Here is a 17,369-nt window from a genome sequence, read left to right as displayed (position 1 = left end):
TTTGGTTGTTTAAAAATCTTTCTTTTATCCTGCTTGTTATTGTTCATGCTTTTGGTCTTTTAGCCCATGTTTCCTGGTATTTTATTTCTTATACTATTAGTGTTTCTTCAGATTTTTTATTTTTATATTTTCAATTTTCATTTTAATTTGAGTTTTTTTACTAGTTTTTTATATTTCTATTTAGGTTTAATTTAAATTGTTTCCGTTTTCAATCTAGTAATTTTATTACTTCGATTTAAACCAATTATACGTTTTTCATCTCATATATTTAATTTCTGCATTATTTCAAATTTGTTTATTATCTTTCTGGTGTCTCTTTTTATGTCATTGTCATATTATTTGTGTACTATTGTAGTGTAGTTTTTTTTTAATGGTTTAATATTTTATAATTAGATTTTATATATTCAGTTTCCATATAAATTTTAGTATGTTTGTTAAATTCATTTGCGATTTTTTTATTTTTTTTTTTTTCCAGTTTCAATTCTAGTCATTTTGCTGTTTCAATTTAAACAAAAATATAAATGTTGCCTTGGTAACTAAATAGTTTAAACTAACTAAAAACTAAGTTTTTACATCTAATATTTTATTTCATCTTTATTTCAATGAGTGAAAATTAATCTAAAAAGTTTTAGTTTTCGCTTCTGTCACATCACCTCTGTTCCTGCTCTTTACCTCATCCTGTCTCCTTATCTTTGGTCTTTTACAAAAACTCTCTGTTTTTCTTTTATCCTGCTCTTTATTCCCCCAGCTTTTGCTCTTTTTTGGCCCCTTTTTCTTTGTCTTCAACTTCCCGTCTGGGAGTTAACAGCTATCATCAGTATTCTCTTCACATCCTGATATCCACACACATTTATGCCAACCGTGTGTGTGTGTGTGTGTATGTCTGTGTGTGTGTGTTGGTATTCCACCCCATGGGATGATATTGTGGGCACTTGAAGGGTGGGTGCAGTGTTTTTACTCCCTAGATGATCGTGCCCTCTATATTACGTGTTTCGCTTCTTAAAAGCCCTTCAAATCCTCCGCCTCGCTTTTCCCGGAAGGCCAAGGTTGAGTGGTCAGGTACGCCACAAAGAGATTTGTCAAAGTACTTTGGCCCTGTTTCTCCACGTAGGTCTGTTGACGGCTGATAAAGACCCCTCTGGCTGACATCCAGAAAAGCCTTCAGATAACTGGACGTCTTCGAAACTCGAGACCACACACGCGCACGGCGGCGTCCGCAAACACACACCTGTTTCTGAGTCTTATCTGCGTCTTATCTTGTCCTTTTGAAGCCAAGTGGAACAAAAGCCGACAATTTATGCGTAGCGAGACAGTGAAAGCGTGTTATTCTTGGCCTGTAGTTTCGATACTGAGTCCCGGCAGATGTCAGAGGCTAGAACAATATACATTCACGGGGTTGCTTGAAATCACTTCATGTTGTGGACTACTGGATTCTTACTTGACAGATTCTTTACCGCGTGAAGATGAAGAGACCATTTGTCATGAAAGAATGGAAAAAGAAAACCGTAGAGAGACACAAATCTAAGATCCTGCCCTGATTTCACAATCCAAAATTCTCTGGCTTCCCTAAAGTCAACTTAAACTTTGAATTGACCCTTTAATACATGTTGCTGCTTTTATAATTAATTCTAATCTGATTTAATTACTTGCTTTACCATTAAAAAGACTTTCCTAAATCCCTCTTATTTTTCAGTGTCTCACCTTCAAATGCCCAGCTTCATTCACAATCCAATCAATTCCAGATGGATACATCACAGCTAGGGATGCACAATACTGTATATCAGTGGTCATGTGACTTGTAACTTCAGTAAAATAGGTGTATTTATGCCAAAAAAAATTATAGACCTGCATTAATTCTAGTTGGCCTGCTGGTTTTAAACACAAATGAATTAAGATTTTTGTTCTTTGTTACACACATGCATGCATCATTTCTTTATTGCCATAGATCTACATTTGCTAAATTACAACTTTTCTGCAGTTGCACCTGTTGTAAATTAAAAGCAGTTTTTCACTTTTCATGATGTTTGGGGTCATTTAGAAGCAAATGGATTTCAGTTTTTAATTGAAATCAGGCTGAAATAAATTACAAATATTAGATAACACAATATTAGATAAAAGCTGAAAAGAAATTGGAAATGTTGCCTTGGCACATAACTGAAATAAAATAACCTGAATTACTAAAACAGAAATAAAGTTTAATTAAAGTTAATATAAATATTTAAGAATCCAAAATCTAATCAAAATGACTAAAGCACATAAAGAAAAAAACTGATTAAAAAAAAAGCTAATTCAATATATTAATAAATATTATAGAAATAATACTAAAATGACACTGATGGAGATCTGAACTTTAAAGATGAGCATGTATTTTTGTTATCAGTCTTACAATGTAGATTGGTATCTGTTGTGTATCAATATATCAGTTATTGGCTTTAAAATCTAAATAATTATCAGTATTGGCTAAAATTTCTATATCCGTGAGTCCCTAATCAAAGTCATTGAACATTCTGTTTCTCAGAATTACATCAGATTACAGTAAAGTAAAAAAAAAAAAAAAAAATGGTTGGCAGGTTAATCTAATCACAGAATGAAATGTTAAGATATGATTTACCTTGATGTTTCCTAATATATTAAACTCTGTAGTGCTCTGAGAGCCTCAAGGACAGTCAATGAGCTTTTTATCTTTTCTGTGATGTCTAAAAGCAGTCGTTTGGAAGTTTTTCTGTTCTCAGCTCCAATTCAGGTGTTTACTGTTTAACTATGTACATACACTCAGTTCTCAGTTTCTTACTACCAAGCAGCAAAAAAAATTGCCCTTCAGTGACTCTGTTTGCAGCTCTTTTCACGTCAAAGCAGTGCAAGGTGATTCTTTTGAGGGGTGATTGAGAAGTCTTGATGTGAGTCGTGTGACTTCAGGTTTGGTTTGAGACCCAATGAACTCTGGGATCTGTTTAAGAAGTTGAAATGTTTGTCTCTTTCCCTCCTGAGATCTTAGGGTCCTTTCTCAAGCCGAAAAGGAAAGTGGCCTCTTGTCGCCAAGAATAATATCCCATATCCTCTCTCCTCTTTCAAAGCAGGATATACATCCAAAAAAAAGTCAAGTTTCTATCTTTTTTTTTTCTTTGAACTTACTGTATTTTTTTTTTTACTCACTTGAAGTGCGGCTGTCTGTGCTGTTTGTTTAAGAGAACCATTTTCGGCAGATACTTTATAAGGTTTTTTTGAACTCTGAAGATCTTTCTCGTTGTCTTTCACGCTCTGTTGAGTGGAAAGTTGTTTTGTCTGAACACAGATTTTTTTTTTAAAGCAATCTCTGTGTTTGGATGGGTGAACACTGCTTTAAGTGACAATAGAGGTGACTGTGTGGAGAGCATGTGGATGGGGTTCAGAGTCCGACATTAGCTCAAAATGAGCCAGTCTTACTTGTCACAAAAGCATGAAGACAAATTGACATCTTGTTCCTCGTACGTATTTTTTTGCATCGCAATGTGAGGATTATTACTCATGTGTTGCTAGTTCTGAAAGGAAAAAAACCCTTATGCATCCTAGAAAAACCAATGATGGTAGATTTTCCACTGAGCTAAATGTTGTTAGTCATTGACAGTGTCTGTTGTGTATCGGGTTTGATTGTTTTCTGAATTGAATCACTCATGTCACCAGCATCAATGAGGGACATATTATCATTCTTGCATAAAGCATGTAATATTCCTCATGTTTCTAATTCCTAAAGCCAATTTGTGTTCACATTTGGCACTCGACGAGCGTTAATTTTGGATCCTAGTGGGGGACTTTGATAATAGGTTTGGTATTTGCTGTAGTAACTGATTGGTCATATTTAGCTGATTCTTTCACTGATTCCAGTCATTGTTCACTCAAGCATTAAAATAAAGACCCCAGTAGAGTTGCACCAGCCGTTTGTATGTTCTTAAACAATAAAGTCCACATTAGAGGCTTAGTAAATACTAGCTACTTTGTAACTAACGCTGTACTTATTTGTATTTATTTGCACCATTAGTTATCTAAAAGGTTCTTAAGTTCTCCACAAGGTATTATGTAATTGCATAATTTGATGTTTGCCATCAATAATCCTATAGCAGCCTTCAAAATTCTTATCAGAAGTGGTTGAAATGCAGTGAATTTCAGTTCTAACTTTGGTAAAAATAAGATTTCATTGAAAAATTATAATGACAAAATACCCATGACGTTATTTCATTGTTATTGACATTCAAAAGCATTCAAAAAAAGGAGCAGTAAATAAAAACAAAGTAATTCATTTATTTATTTATTGGAATGTGCACTCTTTAGATCCAGTTTTTGTTGAAGAGTCACTATCAAGTCATTTCTTCACATTAGGTTTATTTTTTACAAAATAACATTGTGTTTTATTCCAACATTTTCTTCTGGACAAAGCCTTTTGTACATATATAGTTTATACATAGAAATATGTTTCAAGTTTAATAATGCAATGCAAACATATTTAGTAGTAGGCTATGCTGTTACTTGTCGGTGCAGCTAGACTTCTGATTTTAGTTTTATTTGTACTTACAGATTTAAATTTCTACGATGTAAATGCATGTGATGTGAACTGTGTTCTTCTGTTGTGTTTAGGTGGTCAAGCTGAAAGGGCAGGTTCTCTCGGTCATGTACCGCTTCCGGATGAAGAACAGAGAGTGGATGCTCATCAGAACCAGCAGCTTCACCTTCCAGAACCCTTATTCAGACGAGATCGAGTACATTATCTGCACTAACACCAATGTCAAGTATGTACAACCTTCTCATTTCATCTCTTTGAAGGCTGTCGGAATAGACTTGTCTTACTTTGTTGGGAATGCCTGATATCCTGACTCCAACAGATGTCAGATGTGTGGACACTAGTGCTAGATTAACAGTATTGATTTCTTATTTTAAAAAAGACGTCGATAAAGAGCTTGTAAACAATATGTCATGTAATGTTACATTTACCTCAGCAAAATCGCATAAACATACATAAACTCAGTATTGGGCTAGAAAAAAAGGTAACACTTTATTTTAGGGTCTCTTAACTAGTTGCTTATTAGCATGCATATTACTAGAATATTAGTGATTTATTAGTAGTAATTAAGCACATATTAATGCCTTATTCTACATGACCTTATTCTATATTCCTCATCCTACCCAATTACTAACTATTAATAAGCAGCAAATGAGGAGTTTATTGAGGGAAAAGTCGTAATTAATAGTGAATAAGTGTTCCCTATTCTAAAGTGTTACTAAAAAAATAACTCCAGAGAAGAGCTTTTTGTTAAACAGGTGAATTATATTACATAACATGTTTCCTTAACCTTAGTTGTCATTATTTAATGTAAGTTTGAATGAATCTGTCATGAAAACAAGTTTTTATTACAGCCGCCATTTAGATGTTTATATTTCAGCAAATTAGAGTAGAAACATAATCATGTCATTATATAATTTTATATACAATTCTATATATACTTTTAATTGAGTGTTGATTATTAAATAAATGTAATCACTTGATTATTACATTAACTTTAATTTTAGTTTTGCTTTTTCTTGCTAAAGAAAACATTTTTTTTTAATTCTGTTTCGGTTTTTCAGGTAAAAAAAAAAAATCAATTTTAGTGCATCTAATTGCACACTTTTATAGCAGTATGCAAACAAGTGCTCTTCTTTAATGACTGATGGTTTTGGGTGGTTTCTGTAATTAGCACCAGTCAGCCACAACCATGTGACCTGCCTCGAGATGTTTGGGCCTCTGTGGCCTCGAGCCTGAAATCAATATCATTTATTCTCCTTCTGTTTAACACTTCTGAAGTATTTGCCTGTTCATCTGGTGTTGGCAGAATGGGCTTGATTTATGCCCACACAGGTCCTGTGAACTTGTAGATGTGCATTTAAAGCAGGCTGTATTTACTTTGCCCTCAGGTGCAACTTTGGGTGTATTTCTTTTGTCTTTTAGGGTGAGGTTGTCTATGGATATGGTCCAGGGAGGTGAAAGTAGTAAATAAGACCATTTTCAGAGTACATGTTTAGTTACCCTATTCTAACCTGTCAGTGCACTGTTACAAAACCTATAGAGCTGACTTATATACCTATATAGGCAGCTGCCTTTTGATGCCAGCTTTCAAATTAGTCGTGAAGTTGCCTCCACTTTGTAAAATGATTAAATAATGAATGAATGAATGCATATATCCACACAAAACAAATGACCACCAATATGTTTGAAAGAAAAGCATACTAGGTTTTCTAGGGCTAATCAATGTAAATAATTATACAATAATTATTCCAGACATTAAGGGATTAAGAGAGCATCTAACTGAAATAAACCTCATAAGCGACTGATTTGGCAAAATAATTTGATTTGAGAGGGACTCCTTTTTAGCTTTAGTGTTAGCTTAGTGTTGCTAAGTTAACAATGCAATACTCTATAATTATTGACTAAAGCAACTATTAATTATAATAATATTATTATTATTATTATTAATTATTCATTTCTGATCCAGAATCAGTTTGAGGGAAAAACCCTGTGTGAAAATAATATTGAACTTAACGTCATTTATCTGAACAGTGACAGTAGCTGTGTAGCATTTAGCATTGCTTCCCAGTGATTAGCTGAATCACGATGTAGCATGGCAAGCTGCTAAATTTCAGGGTGATTTTAACATTAATTATGTAATCTTACATAAGTAAAACGATAGTTTTAGTGTAGTTTAGTGACCTCTTAGTGTAGTAGTGACTTTTTTTTTGGTAGTTACATTAGAACAATTATATAAAATGTAGTAGTTAGCTAAAAACAGAGGCAGTTAGCTGTTCTCCCAGCTAGGCCAAACTAGTTGGGTTGGTCTGTTTTGATGATTGAATATCTAAAGGCAGAATAAAATGTGGTTTGTCTAATTTGAGTTATAGTAAGTTTATAGCTTCCGCAACACTGCTAATGAATGCTAATAAAATCGGGTCTGTTACAAAACGGACATTCCCCTCTTCCATGGTCAATAAACTTTCTCATCATTTCATAATTTCCTCACCAGTAATTCTCTTCACACAATGAAAAACAAGGGAGTCTTTGCACATTGTAATGTTTGAGCTCTCATTATGTTCACTGCGTGTTTGTTTTGTGTGTGGAATAAGTGTTCATGTACTGCTCTATATTTCCACGCTACTGAACACGGATAGAACGATTATGTCGCCCACGAGAGAACCTGCTTTTAGGTTGTGTATATTATGAAAGGTTATATTTGTGAGATCAGGTTGCTGAAATTGACTCTGGGAATTGAGTACTTTGATATGTCTTTTTTATTTATGAGGACTTATGTCGGTGTTTCCTGCGATTTGTGAAGCCATGAGAAATACAGTATTGTTCAAAAGTTTGGGGTTTGAAATAAGGTTGGGCTGATAGATGATGCTATTGTCCATCGCAGATTATTGAGCCAGCATCGTGATATCAGTGGGTTATTATACTGTATATAAATTGCAGGCATCAGGGAGTTGATATTAATATGCAGGGCATTGAAATTGCTTTTGAATGTGTGCTCGCTTTTTACTTTCACTTTCAAGACTCGCAATCACACATACTCTGTGTATACGGCAGTACTTACCACACATTTTACAAGATTAGATATTTGTCAGTGGTGCTCAGGATCTGCAAATCATTTGCTGTCATCCTATCAGTCATCTCTCCTTACTCTGTTTATGTGGTAAGTGAAATTTTATATACTGTAATGTAACAGGCAACCACTAGCAGGCGGCTAACTATGTTCCTTTAGTGGCTCCGTAGTATGCATTATTCAGTTTCCGTGCTTTACCAAATACGGATTCACGCTTCGGGAACACCCCTAATTCCAAGTTCACACTGCACGATTTTCAACATCAATGGATCATCGTTGTTTTCACACTGCACGACTGTCTGGGGTAGCATTCAGCTGCTGCTGTGCTCACATTGCATGATGGATCGGCGACAGGAGGTTACACACTGCATGACTTTACAATAGGAAGAATCGCAGACAACTCTGTCTGGTCTGCAAACTACGTTTCATATAACTCCTCCCCGAACTTCCTGCTGCTCTGTATCTTGTTCTCTCATTGGCTGTAGGTCATCGCTGATGTATTTTTCATTCAGAACTCATTTCACACAGCAGGATTTTGAATTCTCTCAGATCGCGTCTTTGATAATTCACACTGCGTGATTGTCACTCACGTGAACGAGCATCGATTTGCCTCCGATTTCAGGCAGTGGGTGGCGATTTCGAAAAAACCTGTCAGCGAGTGAAAATCGGGGCTAAAATCGTGCAGTGTGCAGAACTCGGCATAATGCAGAAGATTTCTATTTTAAATAAATGCAGGTCTTTTGAATTTTCTATTTATGTAAGAATCTAAAAAGAAAAGAAGTATCACCATTTCCACAAATATATGAAGTACCACAACTGTTCTCACTTATAATAAGAAATGTTTCAAATCAGCGTATTAGACTGATTTCTGAAGGATCATGTGATACTGAAGACTGCAGGAATGATGCTGAAAATTCAGCTTCGATCATAGCAATAAATTACATTTTTAAATGTATTTAAATAGTTTATCATAGGTGATTTATATTTCACTATGTTACTGTTTTTACTCTATCAAATAGATCCATCCTTAGTTAGCATCAGAGATTTAATTCAAAAAGTCTTACAGACCGTAAACTTATGATATAGATATAAAAACTAGTGTATATATAAATGTACGTATTTTATATATACAGTGCTGCTTGAAAGTTTGTGAACCCCTTGCAGAATCTGTGAAAATGTGAGTAATTTTGAGATCATACAAAATGCATGTTGTTTTTTTATTTAGTACTGTCCTGAGTAAGATATTTTGCATAAAAGACGTCTGCATTTAGTCCACAAGACAAAAAAATCTAAATTTTTAAAAATGATTTAAGCTAAAATTATTAAAATAACCCCATTCAAAAGTTTGGGAACCCTTGGTTCTTAATACTGTGTGTGGTTACCCGGATGATCCACGACTGTTTTTGTTTTGTGATGGTTGTTCATGAGCCCCTTGTTTGTTCTGAACAGTTAAACTGAGCACTGTTCTTCAGAAAAATCCTCCAGGTCCTGCAGATTCTTCAGTTTTCCAGCACCTTTTACATATTTTTTGAACCCTTTCCAGCAGTGACTGTATGATTTTGAGATCCATCTTTTCACCCTGAGGACAACTGAGGGACTCAAACACAACTATTAAAAAAGGTTCAAACATTCACTGATGCTCCAGAAGGAAACACGATGCATTAAGAGCCGGGGGGTGAAAACCTTTGAACAGGATGAAGATGTCCAAATTTTTCTTATTTTGTAGAAATGTAATTTTTTTTCCATTTAGTACTGCCCTTCAGAAGCAACAGAAGATACTTGCTTGTTTCCCGGAAGACAAATTAAGTACAATTTACCTTGATCTTCAAATTCAAAAAGTTTTCACCCCCCGACTCTTAATGCATCGCGTTTCCTTCAGGAGCATCAGTGATATACAGTGAGGAAAATAAGTATTTGAACACCCTGCTATTTTGCAAGTTCTCCCACTTAGAAATCATGGAGGGGTCTGAAATTGTCATCGAGGTGCATGTCCACTGTGAGAGACATAATCTAAAAAAAAATCCAGAAATCACAATGTATGATTTTTAACTATTTATTTGTATGATACAGCTGCAAATAAGTATTTGAACACCTATCTATCAGCTAGAATTCTGACCCTCAAAGACCTGTTAGTCTGCCTTTAAAATGTCCACCTCCACTCCATTTATTATCCTAAATTAGATGCACCTGTTTGAGGTCGTTAGCTGCATAAAGACACCTGTCCACCCCATACAATCAGTAAGAATCCAACTACTAACATGGCTAAGACCAAAGAGCTGTCCAAAGACACTAGAGACAAAATTGTACACCTCCACAAGGCTGGAAAGGGCTACGGGAAATTGCCAAGCAGCTTGGTGAAAAAGGTCCACTGTTGGAGCAATCATTAGAAAATGGAAGAAGCTAAACATGACTGTCAATCTCCTCGGACTGGGGCTCCATGCAAGATCTCACCTCGTGGGGTCTCAATGATCCTAAGAAAGGTGAGAAATCAGCCCAGAACTACACGGGAGGAGCTGGTCAATGACCTGAAAAGAGCTGGGACCACCGTTTCCAAGGTTACTGTTGGTAATACACTAAGACGTCATGGTTTGAAATCATGCATGGCACGGAAGGTTCCCCTGCTTAAACCAGCACATGTCCAGGCCCGACTTAAGTTTGCCAATGACCATTTGGATGATCCAGAGGAGTCATGGGAGAAAGTCATGTGGTCAGATGAGACCAAAATAGAACTTTTGGTCATAATTCCACTAAACGTGTTTGGAGGAAGAAGAATGATGAGTACCATCCCAAGAACACCATCCCTACTGTGAAGCATGGGGTGGTAGCATCATGCTTTGGGGGTGTTTTTCTGCACATGGGACAGGGCGACTGCACTGTATTAAGGAGAGGATGACCGGGGCCATGTATTGCGAGATTTTGGGGAACAACCTCCTTCCCTCAGTTAGAGCATTGAAGATGGGTCGAGGCTGGGTCTTCCAACATGACAATGACCAAGCACACAGCCAGGATAACCAAGGAGTGGCTCTGTAAGAAGCATATCAAGGTTCTGGCGTGGCCTAGCCAGTCTCCAGACCTAAACCCAATAGAGAATCTTTGAGGGAGCTCAAACTCCGTGTTTCTCAGCGACAGGCCAGAAACCTGACTGATCTAGAGAAGATCTGTGTGGAGGAGGGCCAAAATCCTCCTGCAGTGTGTGCAAACCTGGTGAAAAACTACAGGAAACGCTTTGACCTCTGTAATTGCAAACAAAGGCTACTGTACCAAATATTAACATTGATTTTCTCAGGTGTTCAAATACTTATTTGCAGCTGTATCATACAAATAAATAGTTAAAAATCATACATTGTGATTTCTGGATTTTTTTTTTAGATTATGTCTCTCACAGTGGACATGCACCTACGATGACAATTTCAGACCCCTCCATGATTTCTAAGTGGGAGAACTTGCAAAATAGCAGGGTGTTCAAATACTTATTTTCCTCACTGTATATTTATATAAAACCAGACCTGTTTTCATTCAAGGCATTTTTGGGCAGTCTGAGTCTAACAATGTCTGACTTTGGTGGAATAAGGTGTATGTGTGGATGCAACACTGAGTGTGTGTGTGTGTGTGTGCCTGTAAACACCTGAGTGATTGTGTGTGTGTGTGTGTTGTACTTTTGGGAGAGTGTGAATATATGGGAGACATTCATCACACGTGGCATCATCTATCCCAGACTCCCCAGCCCATGACACGTGGAAGAATGCCGGAATGAGTCGCCCTGGGGGCGTTTTCTCTGAGGATGCTAGAAAGGCAGAGCCTCCTTAAAAGTAAAATTGGACTAGAAAATTATTAGTTTCACAAAAATAAACCAAAAAAAAAGCCCAAAAATTGCAAAATAAGAGATTAAATGGTGTGTAAATCATCTTCGGAAAGCAATATCAGCATATGAAGGTTCAGAGGGAGGCAGAGTCTCTTTTGAGCTTAGTGTTCTCATTGAGATTTTATAGCATGACGTGAATGTGAGGAGAGGAACAGCAGAATGAAAGGTCTTGTGCAATGTTATTTTAGTGTCATTGAGAAACTGTTTATAGTGGGGTTTTTTTCCCCTTTTTGTTGTTGTTGTTTTTTTTATTATATTTTGTGTTTTCATTTTAATTGTAGTTAGTTTTAGTCATTTTGATGTGTGTTTTGGGGATTTATTTATTTATTTATTTATTTATTTTAATGTGAGTATAGTTTTTGTAAGTTTGGGGTCAGTACGATTTGTTTTGTTTTTAAATAAATAAATAATTTTATTCAGCAAGGATGCATGAAATTGACCGAAAGTGGCAGTAAAGACATTTATAATGTTACAAAAAATTCTATTTGAAATAAACATTGTTCTTTTGAACTTTATTTTCATCAAATAATCCTAAAAAGTCACGATTTCCACAAAAATATGAAGCAGTAATTCTTAGTCATTTTTGCATTAAATAGATCAAAGGTAAATACATTTATAATGTTACAAAAGTTTTTTTTATTAATTATTTCAGTGTTAGTTATTTTAGTACATCAAATTAAACAAAATTGAAATGAGAAATTTTATTTTTATGTTTTAATTTAATAAGTTTTAATTTATGTTAGGGAAAAAAATGATTTTATGGTTTTAATTTTTATTAAAGTTTTAGTTAAATATAATAACACTAAACTGCCATTGATTGGCTAATGACAGATTGATTTGACTCTGGTTTACTTTTTTATGCATTGTATCATAAACATTCAGTGTTTATGATATTTTTACTAAAGAACAAGACGGAAATACTGATTAAGCGAATGAGTTTTTGCAGCGCGCTAGCCAAGAAATCCCAGCGTGGCGGATATCCAGAAAAATGGGCAGAAATAAACAAAGCTTTCTCACATTAGGTGTCATTCTCTCCGTATTGACTTTGAGATTATGGGTAAATAATAAGAGCAGCGGGCACCGGTGAGATGAATATTCATGCACAGCGGAGCCAAGGTGAGACAGCAGCTTTGGCGCCAGACTGGCAAAGTGCCTGCAGAATAGACAGTGATGCTGTGGCTGAGAGAGGGCATGGTGAGAGCGATAAACACTCACCCCTCAGACAGACTGGGTGGTAGGTAAGCAGATAAGACGTAAACAGCACAAACAGAGCCAAATGCTCAGTGTTACAGACTGACATGCACTGTGTTTAAAGGAATTGATTAAGAAAATGACGATTCAGGCATTATTTACTTTCACTTATGTTGTCATTCCATGTAAATCTTCATGCAGCTCTTCCTGCACAATGACCGTTTATAATCGTCTGTCAAGCTCCAAAAACACCATAAAAGTAGTTCAATGCTCTATATTCAAGTTCTGACATCTAATTTAGGTTATTTATGGAGAGTCCCTCGTGTGGCGGCTCTCAAATCTCATTCTTCATTCTATATATTTGAACATAGGCGAGAACTAATGATGTTTGGCATTAATTATGTCAGTCTCAATGCAATTGCACATGAGATTTCAGAGTTTCTGTGAAGGGGAAGATTATCACTAAATAAAATCAGTATCAAAACTGCAGATATAGTCTGGAAGCTCAGTTCAGTACTGCAAATTACTATATTAGGACTGTGTGCATTTCAGTGAAACATTGATTCAGCAGTTTATTTGCTGAATGCTGCTGCATGCTTTGAAAGGTTTTAGTAAAAATATACACTACTGTTCGAAAGTTTTTTTTTTTTTTTTGAAAGAATCTCTTCTGCTCACCAAGGCTGGCATTTAAAATATTATTAAAATATTATTACAATTTGAAGTATTTGTTTTCTATTTAAATATATTTTAAAATGTAATTTATTCCTGTGATGCAAAGCTGAATTTTATAGCATCATTACTCCAGTCTTCAGTGTCACATGATCCTTCAGAAATATTCTAATTTGCTGATTCACTGCTCAAGAAACATTTCTGATTATTATCAGTGTTGAAAACAATTTAAAAAAAAATCACTACTATTGATGAATAGAAAGTTCAAAATAGCAGCATTTATTTGAAAAATATTTCATGGCATTATAAATGTCTTTAATGTCAATTTTGATGAATTTAAAGCTGCTGTCCGTAAGTTTTGCCTCTTTGTCGCCATCTCTGTTTGGAAACCTGGAATTGCAGCTGCTTGCAGAATTATCTTCCTTGCCTGGGGTTGTACTCTGGCACAGCTCCAGCGCGGATGAATCTAATGTTTTGAGGTGAATGTGTGGCTGTCAGTCACCGCACCGGTGTGGATGTTTTCTGTAGCCTACATCTTGGAATATATGACCCAAATAAACATTTTCACCATATATTGTCATCTGAACAAGTAAGTAACAAGTCTGCCATGTTTGTTCTGACCAACTGAGGAAAAAAGCATTACAATAAATCGCGCTACCAATGGTAATTAAATCTAACGATCGGTTAGTTCATGTCACATCTAACCGTGCAAATTATTATTATTATTGTTATACTTTATTCTCAAATTATTAATGTTAACACCATTAGCATTGCATCACAATGAGTATAGTGAGTATTAGCGTGTAGATTTCAATTTCTGCACAGTCTAATCTCTAATTGTCATACCATTCTAATTTCATATTAAGAAATTCTTTTAACCCAAAAAGCAAACTATGCTCCCTTCGAACTGGTTGTCTTTAAAATACAAATCTTGTGTAATCCCAGGCTATCTGTAATCAGAAGCACATTTAAAACTGGGATATAATTTAATTTCATTCGCATGTGTTTCATAAACACATAATCATTGCAATCCACCATCAAAATGATACATTTAATTATTCTAGATGCTGTGAGAAAAGGATATAAACGATCCACCACCTGCAGGATCCTCACGTGCTATAGCCTAGTAGCCGGGACAACTTTGTTTACAGACGTGACGTAATGACGCAGTGCCATGCTCGAATTTCCCGCGAAAACCTACCCATACCACTCAAATTAGAAAACATTATTATAATCTAACCGTTGTGAATCAGGCTGAAGTAAGGTGATAGTTTTGAACACTGGCTGGTTATGTACTTACTCAAATATTGATTTGGGATCATTTTTAACCCAAAAAAGTTACGGACTGCAGCTTTAATGTGTCTGTGAAGTTTTTACTAATTAAGTTTTGAATGGTATTGTATGTAGTATTATTACTATATTACAGAGTCTGATTGTTGAAATTATGGGTCCATTTCAACAACAGGCTAAAAAATACAAAGATTTGTTTGTAGCTCTATTGTTTGGCCTTAAAATGACGAGCCGTGTTTGTCTTGTAAGCTGTGTTGCTGAAGGGGACGGTGATGAATCACTGGGGTTCATCTGGGGTTTGAATCTCCAGTTTTTTTTTGTGCTTTAAGCGTAATGCCACACCACCACAAAACCTAGATATCCATCTACAGACATCTCCATATAAAGGACGCACAGCTTTTAGATCCTCAGAACAAACAGACAGATCATTAGCAATTCTGAAACAAAAGTTTCGATATTTTGTTACAGGCGCCAGACAGACACACTGCTGGACGAGCGCTGCATGAATGCATGGCATTCAGAGGTGCTGCACTTAAACAACTTTTATAGCTTTTTTTGTTTGAGAGCGCATTTGATACTGTATTATGAGTGTGGATATTTTATTGCAAAATGATGTGATTTTGCTGAGTAAAGGAGTGTACAGCCTTGAAAGACAAATGCACTTGAAATGGACTTGACTGACATGAAACCATAAATACAGTTTTGTGTGGAAAACCAGCTTCACAACTAAAATACTGTTTGCCAAAGTTACTTATTCTCCCTTCAGACAGGCAGAAACCGATCCAGATGCAGTTTTTAGTAAAGATGGATCTCCAGTCGGCCCTGTTATGAAACTTTGTTTTGTTGAAGTGCAAATGAAGGGAAGGTGATGTTGTATCTCACTATGCGGCCCAGTTATAGATCACTACCGCAAGACCAACAGCAATCTGTGTTTTGGATGCAAGTGAGCTGGTGTCAACTCTAAACTGTTTAACTAGCTTAACCATCGAGACTTGAACTATCCAGAAAGAGCATGCTTTTGAGTCCGCTTCACCAGTCATGTCAATAGGTGAACAACACGGCTGTTCGTAATTGTTCTGAATGATTAGTCAACTAGGCAAAGTTTAGATTTCTATTTTTAACTAATTTATTTCAAGCTATTTTTAGTCTTTTTAGCAGTACAATGTAGAGATGCAACTTCATAGGAAAATACATTTCAGTGGGAAAAATTAAATTAAATTTGTATCCATCCATCTATTTCTCCATTTTATTTATTTAGTCTAATAAAAACAATTTTGCCTGTTTATAGAAATTAAGATAATTTTGTCTAATTGTAATCCATCTATTCTCCAAACCTCTTATGGGGATGCTGGAGCCTATTTCAGATTTTTTTTTTTTTGTGCAATAAAGATAAATCTGTTTATTAAAAAAAATAAGATTTTGCCTGATTATCATCCATCCATCCATTTTTGCATTTATTTTGTTTTTTTTATCTTTTATTTTTTTGTGCAATAACAATACATTTTCCTGCGTATAGAAATTAAGATTATTTATCCTAATTATAATTCATCCATTCTATCCATTCTCCAAACCACTTGTCATATGTTTTATTTTATTTTATTTTATTTTATTGTCTCATTTTATTCAGTTTCACGAGTCGAAGACTGTGTTTAGTATCTGTAGATTACCAAAACATTTCTCTGTATTTGTTGGGCATGACCCTAATTCAGGAAAATTTCCCTAAATCACACATTCATGTTGGTCTCTGTGTGTTTCGGCAAAGATGCTGAGTTTCTGGAAATAATCAGTCAGTACATGCTGTTCTCTTGTCTCTCTTATTTTCTGTCTCAGTCTCTCCGCTTGTCTCCATTTATATCCGTCTCTCTCAGCACGCACGGTCCAGTTTTGCGCCACTCACTCCTCCTTTGTTACCATGACAACCGTGATCTGTCCCGTAGGTGCTCCGGGGATTTGGCCGGGTCTCGCTCTCACACTCGCGTCCTCCGAGACTCTTCCCATTCAGAAACATCACCGGCGACACGTTACCGGCTCATGATTTCCCATGCCGAGATGAAAGCACTGTGGCGTTCTGTAATGGTTTTTCACATTTAGAGACGTAGTGAGTTAATTGCAGAGGGAGGCAGGGGAGAGTTTGGGTTCCTGTGGAAACTTGGATGCTTGGATGTTTTTGCCCTTTTTGCATTTTTGTTTCAGATTTTCCCCTCCGTTCTTTCTGTCCTCGAGAAGTTCAAGTGCAGTTCAGTGTTTTGGGTTTGATCCATCTCTTTCCTCTGCTGCTCCAGGTGGCCTAGTGTGATCCCAGAATGTGTGCGTGCATTTCAGACTGCTAATGTCTGCGTCCGTGTGTGTTTTCATGGGCAATTTCCTACCAGCTCTTGATTTAATAGGGTTTTTTTTTTTTTTCGTTTTGAGGTAATATGCTTTCCTTTAGATAAGGAAAGCTGCCCTTTTTTCATTTGCAGGTATATTTGAAGCTCAATGGCACATCTTATTGATAGTGAAACTGAACAAAGACAGCTTTGCTTCTCAAAAGGGAATTTCCATTCAGCTCAAAAGTGGCCAGAGAATCGGTTTTCCTTGGAAAACACAAAAGCTTGGTTCCAAACCTAGTGAGCTGCCCATGTAGGCAGGATTTTAAGGCATCGAAGATGCATTTTTTGACTCAAAAGGTAGGCTGTGTGATTTATGCTGAGACACCAGTGCATGTCTGCTTTATGGAGAGCACAACCCCATAATGCACTGCGACATGCTCACTG

The 17,369-nt window shown here is 36.0% G+C and overlaps 1 protein-coding gene across 5 annotated transcripts in view; it reads left to right on the top strand.

The window, feature by feature from the left end:
- The window catches only part of arnt2 (aryl-hydrocarbon receptor nuclear translocator 2), a 91,783-nt gene that overhangs the window by 45,805 nt on the left and 28,609 nt on the right, over positions 1 to 17,369 (top strand). For all 5 annotated transcript variants that reach the window (XM_058781724.1, XM_058781723.1, XM_058781726.1 and 2 more), the window contains one exon: positions 4,609 to 4,760. In XM_058781724.1, the coding sequence (XP_058637707.1) occupies positions 4,609 to 4,760 (152 nt within the window). The remainder of the gene's footprint in view (positions 1 to 4,608; positions 4,761 to 17,369) is intronic.

Source organism: Onychostoma macrolepis, chromosome 07 (assembly GCF_012432095.1).
Source record: "Onychostoma macrolepis isolate SWU-2019 chromosome 07, ASM1243209v1, whole genome shotgun sequence".
Classification (NCBI taxonomy): domain Eukaryota; kingdom Metazoa; phylum Chordata; class Actinopteri; order Cypriniformes; family Cyprinidae; genus Onychostoma; species Onychostoma macrolepis.
Note: the sequence above shows the minus strand (reverse complement) of the source record. Positions and strands in the feature narration are given on the sequence as shown.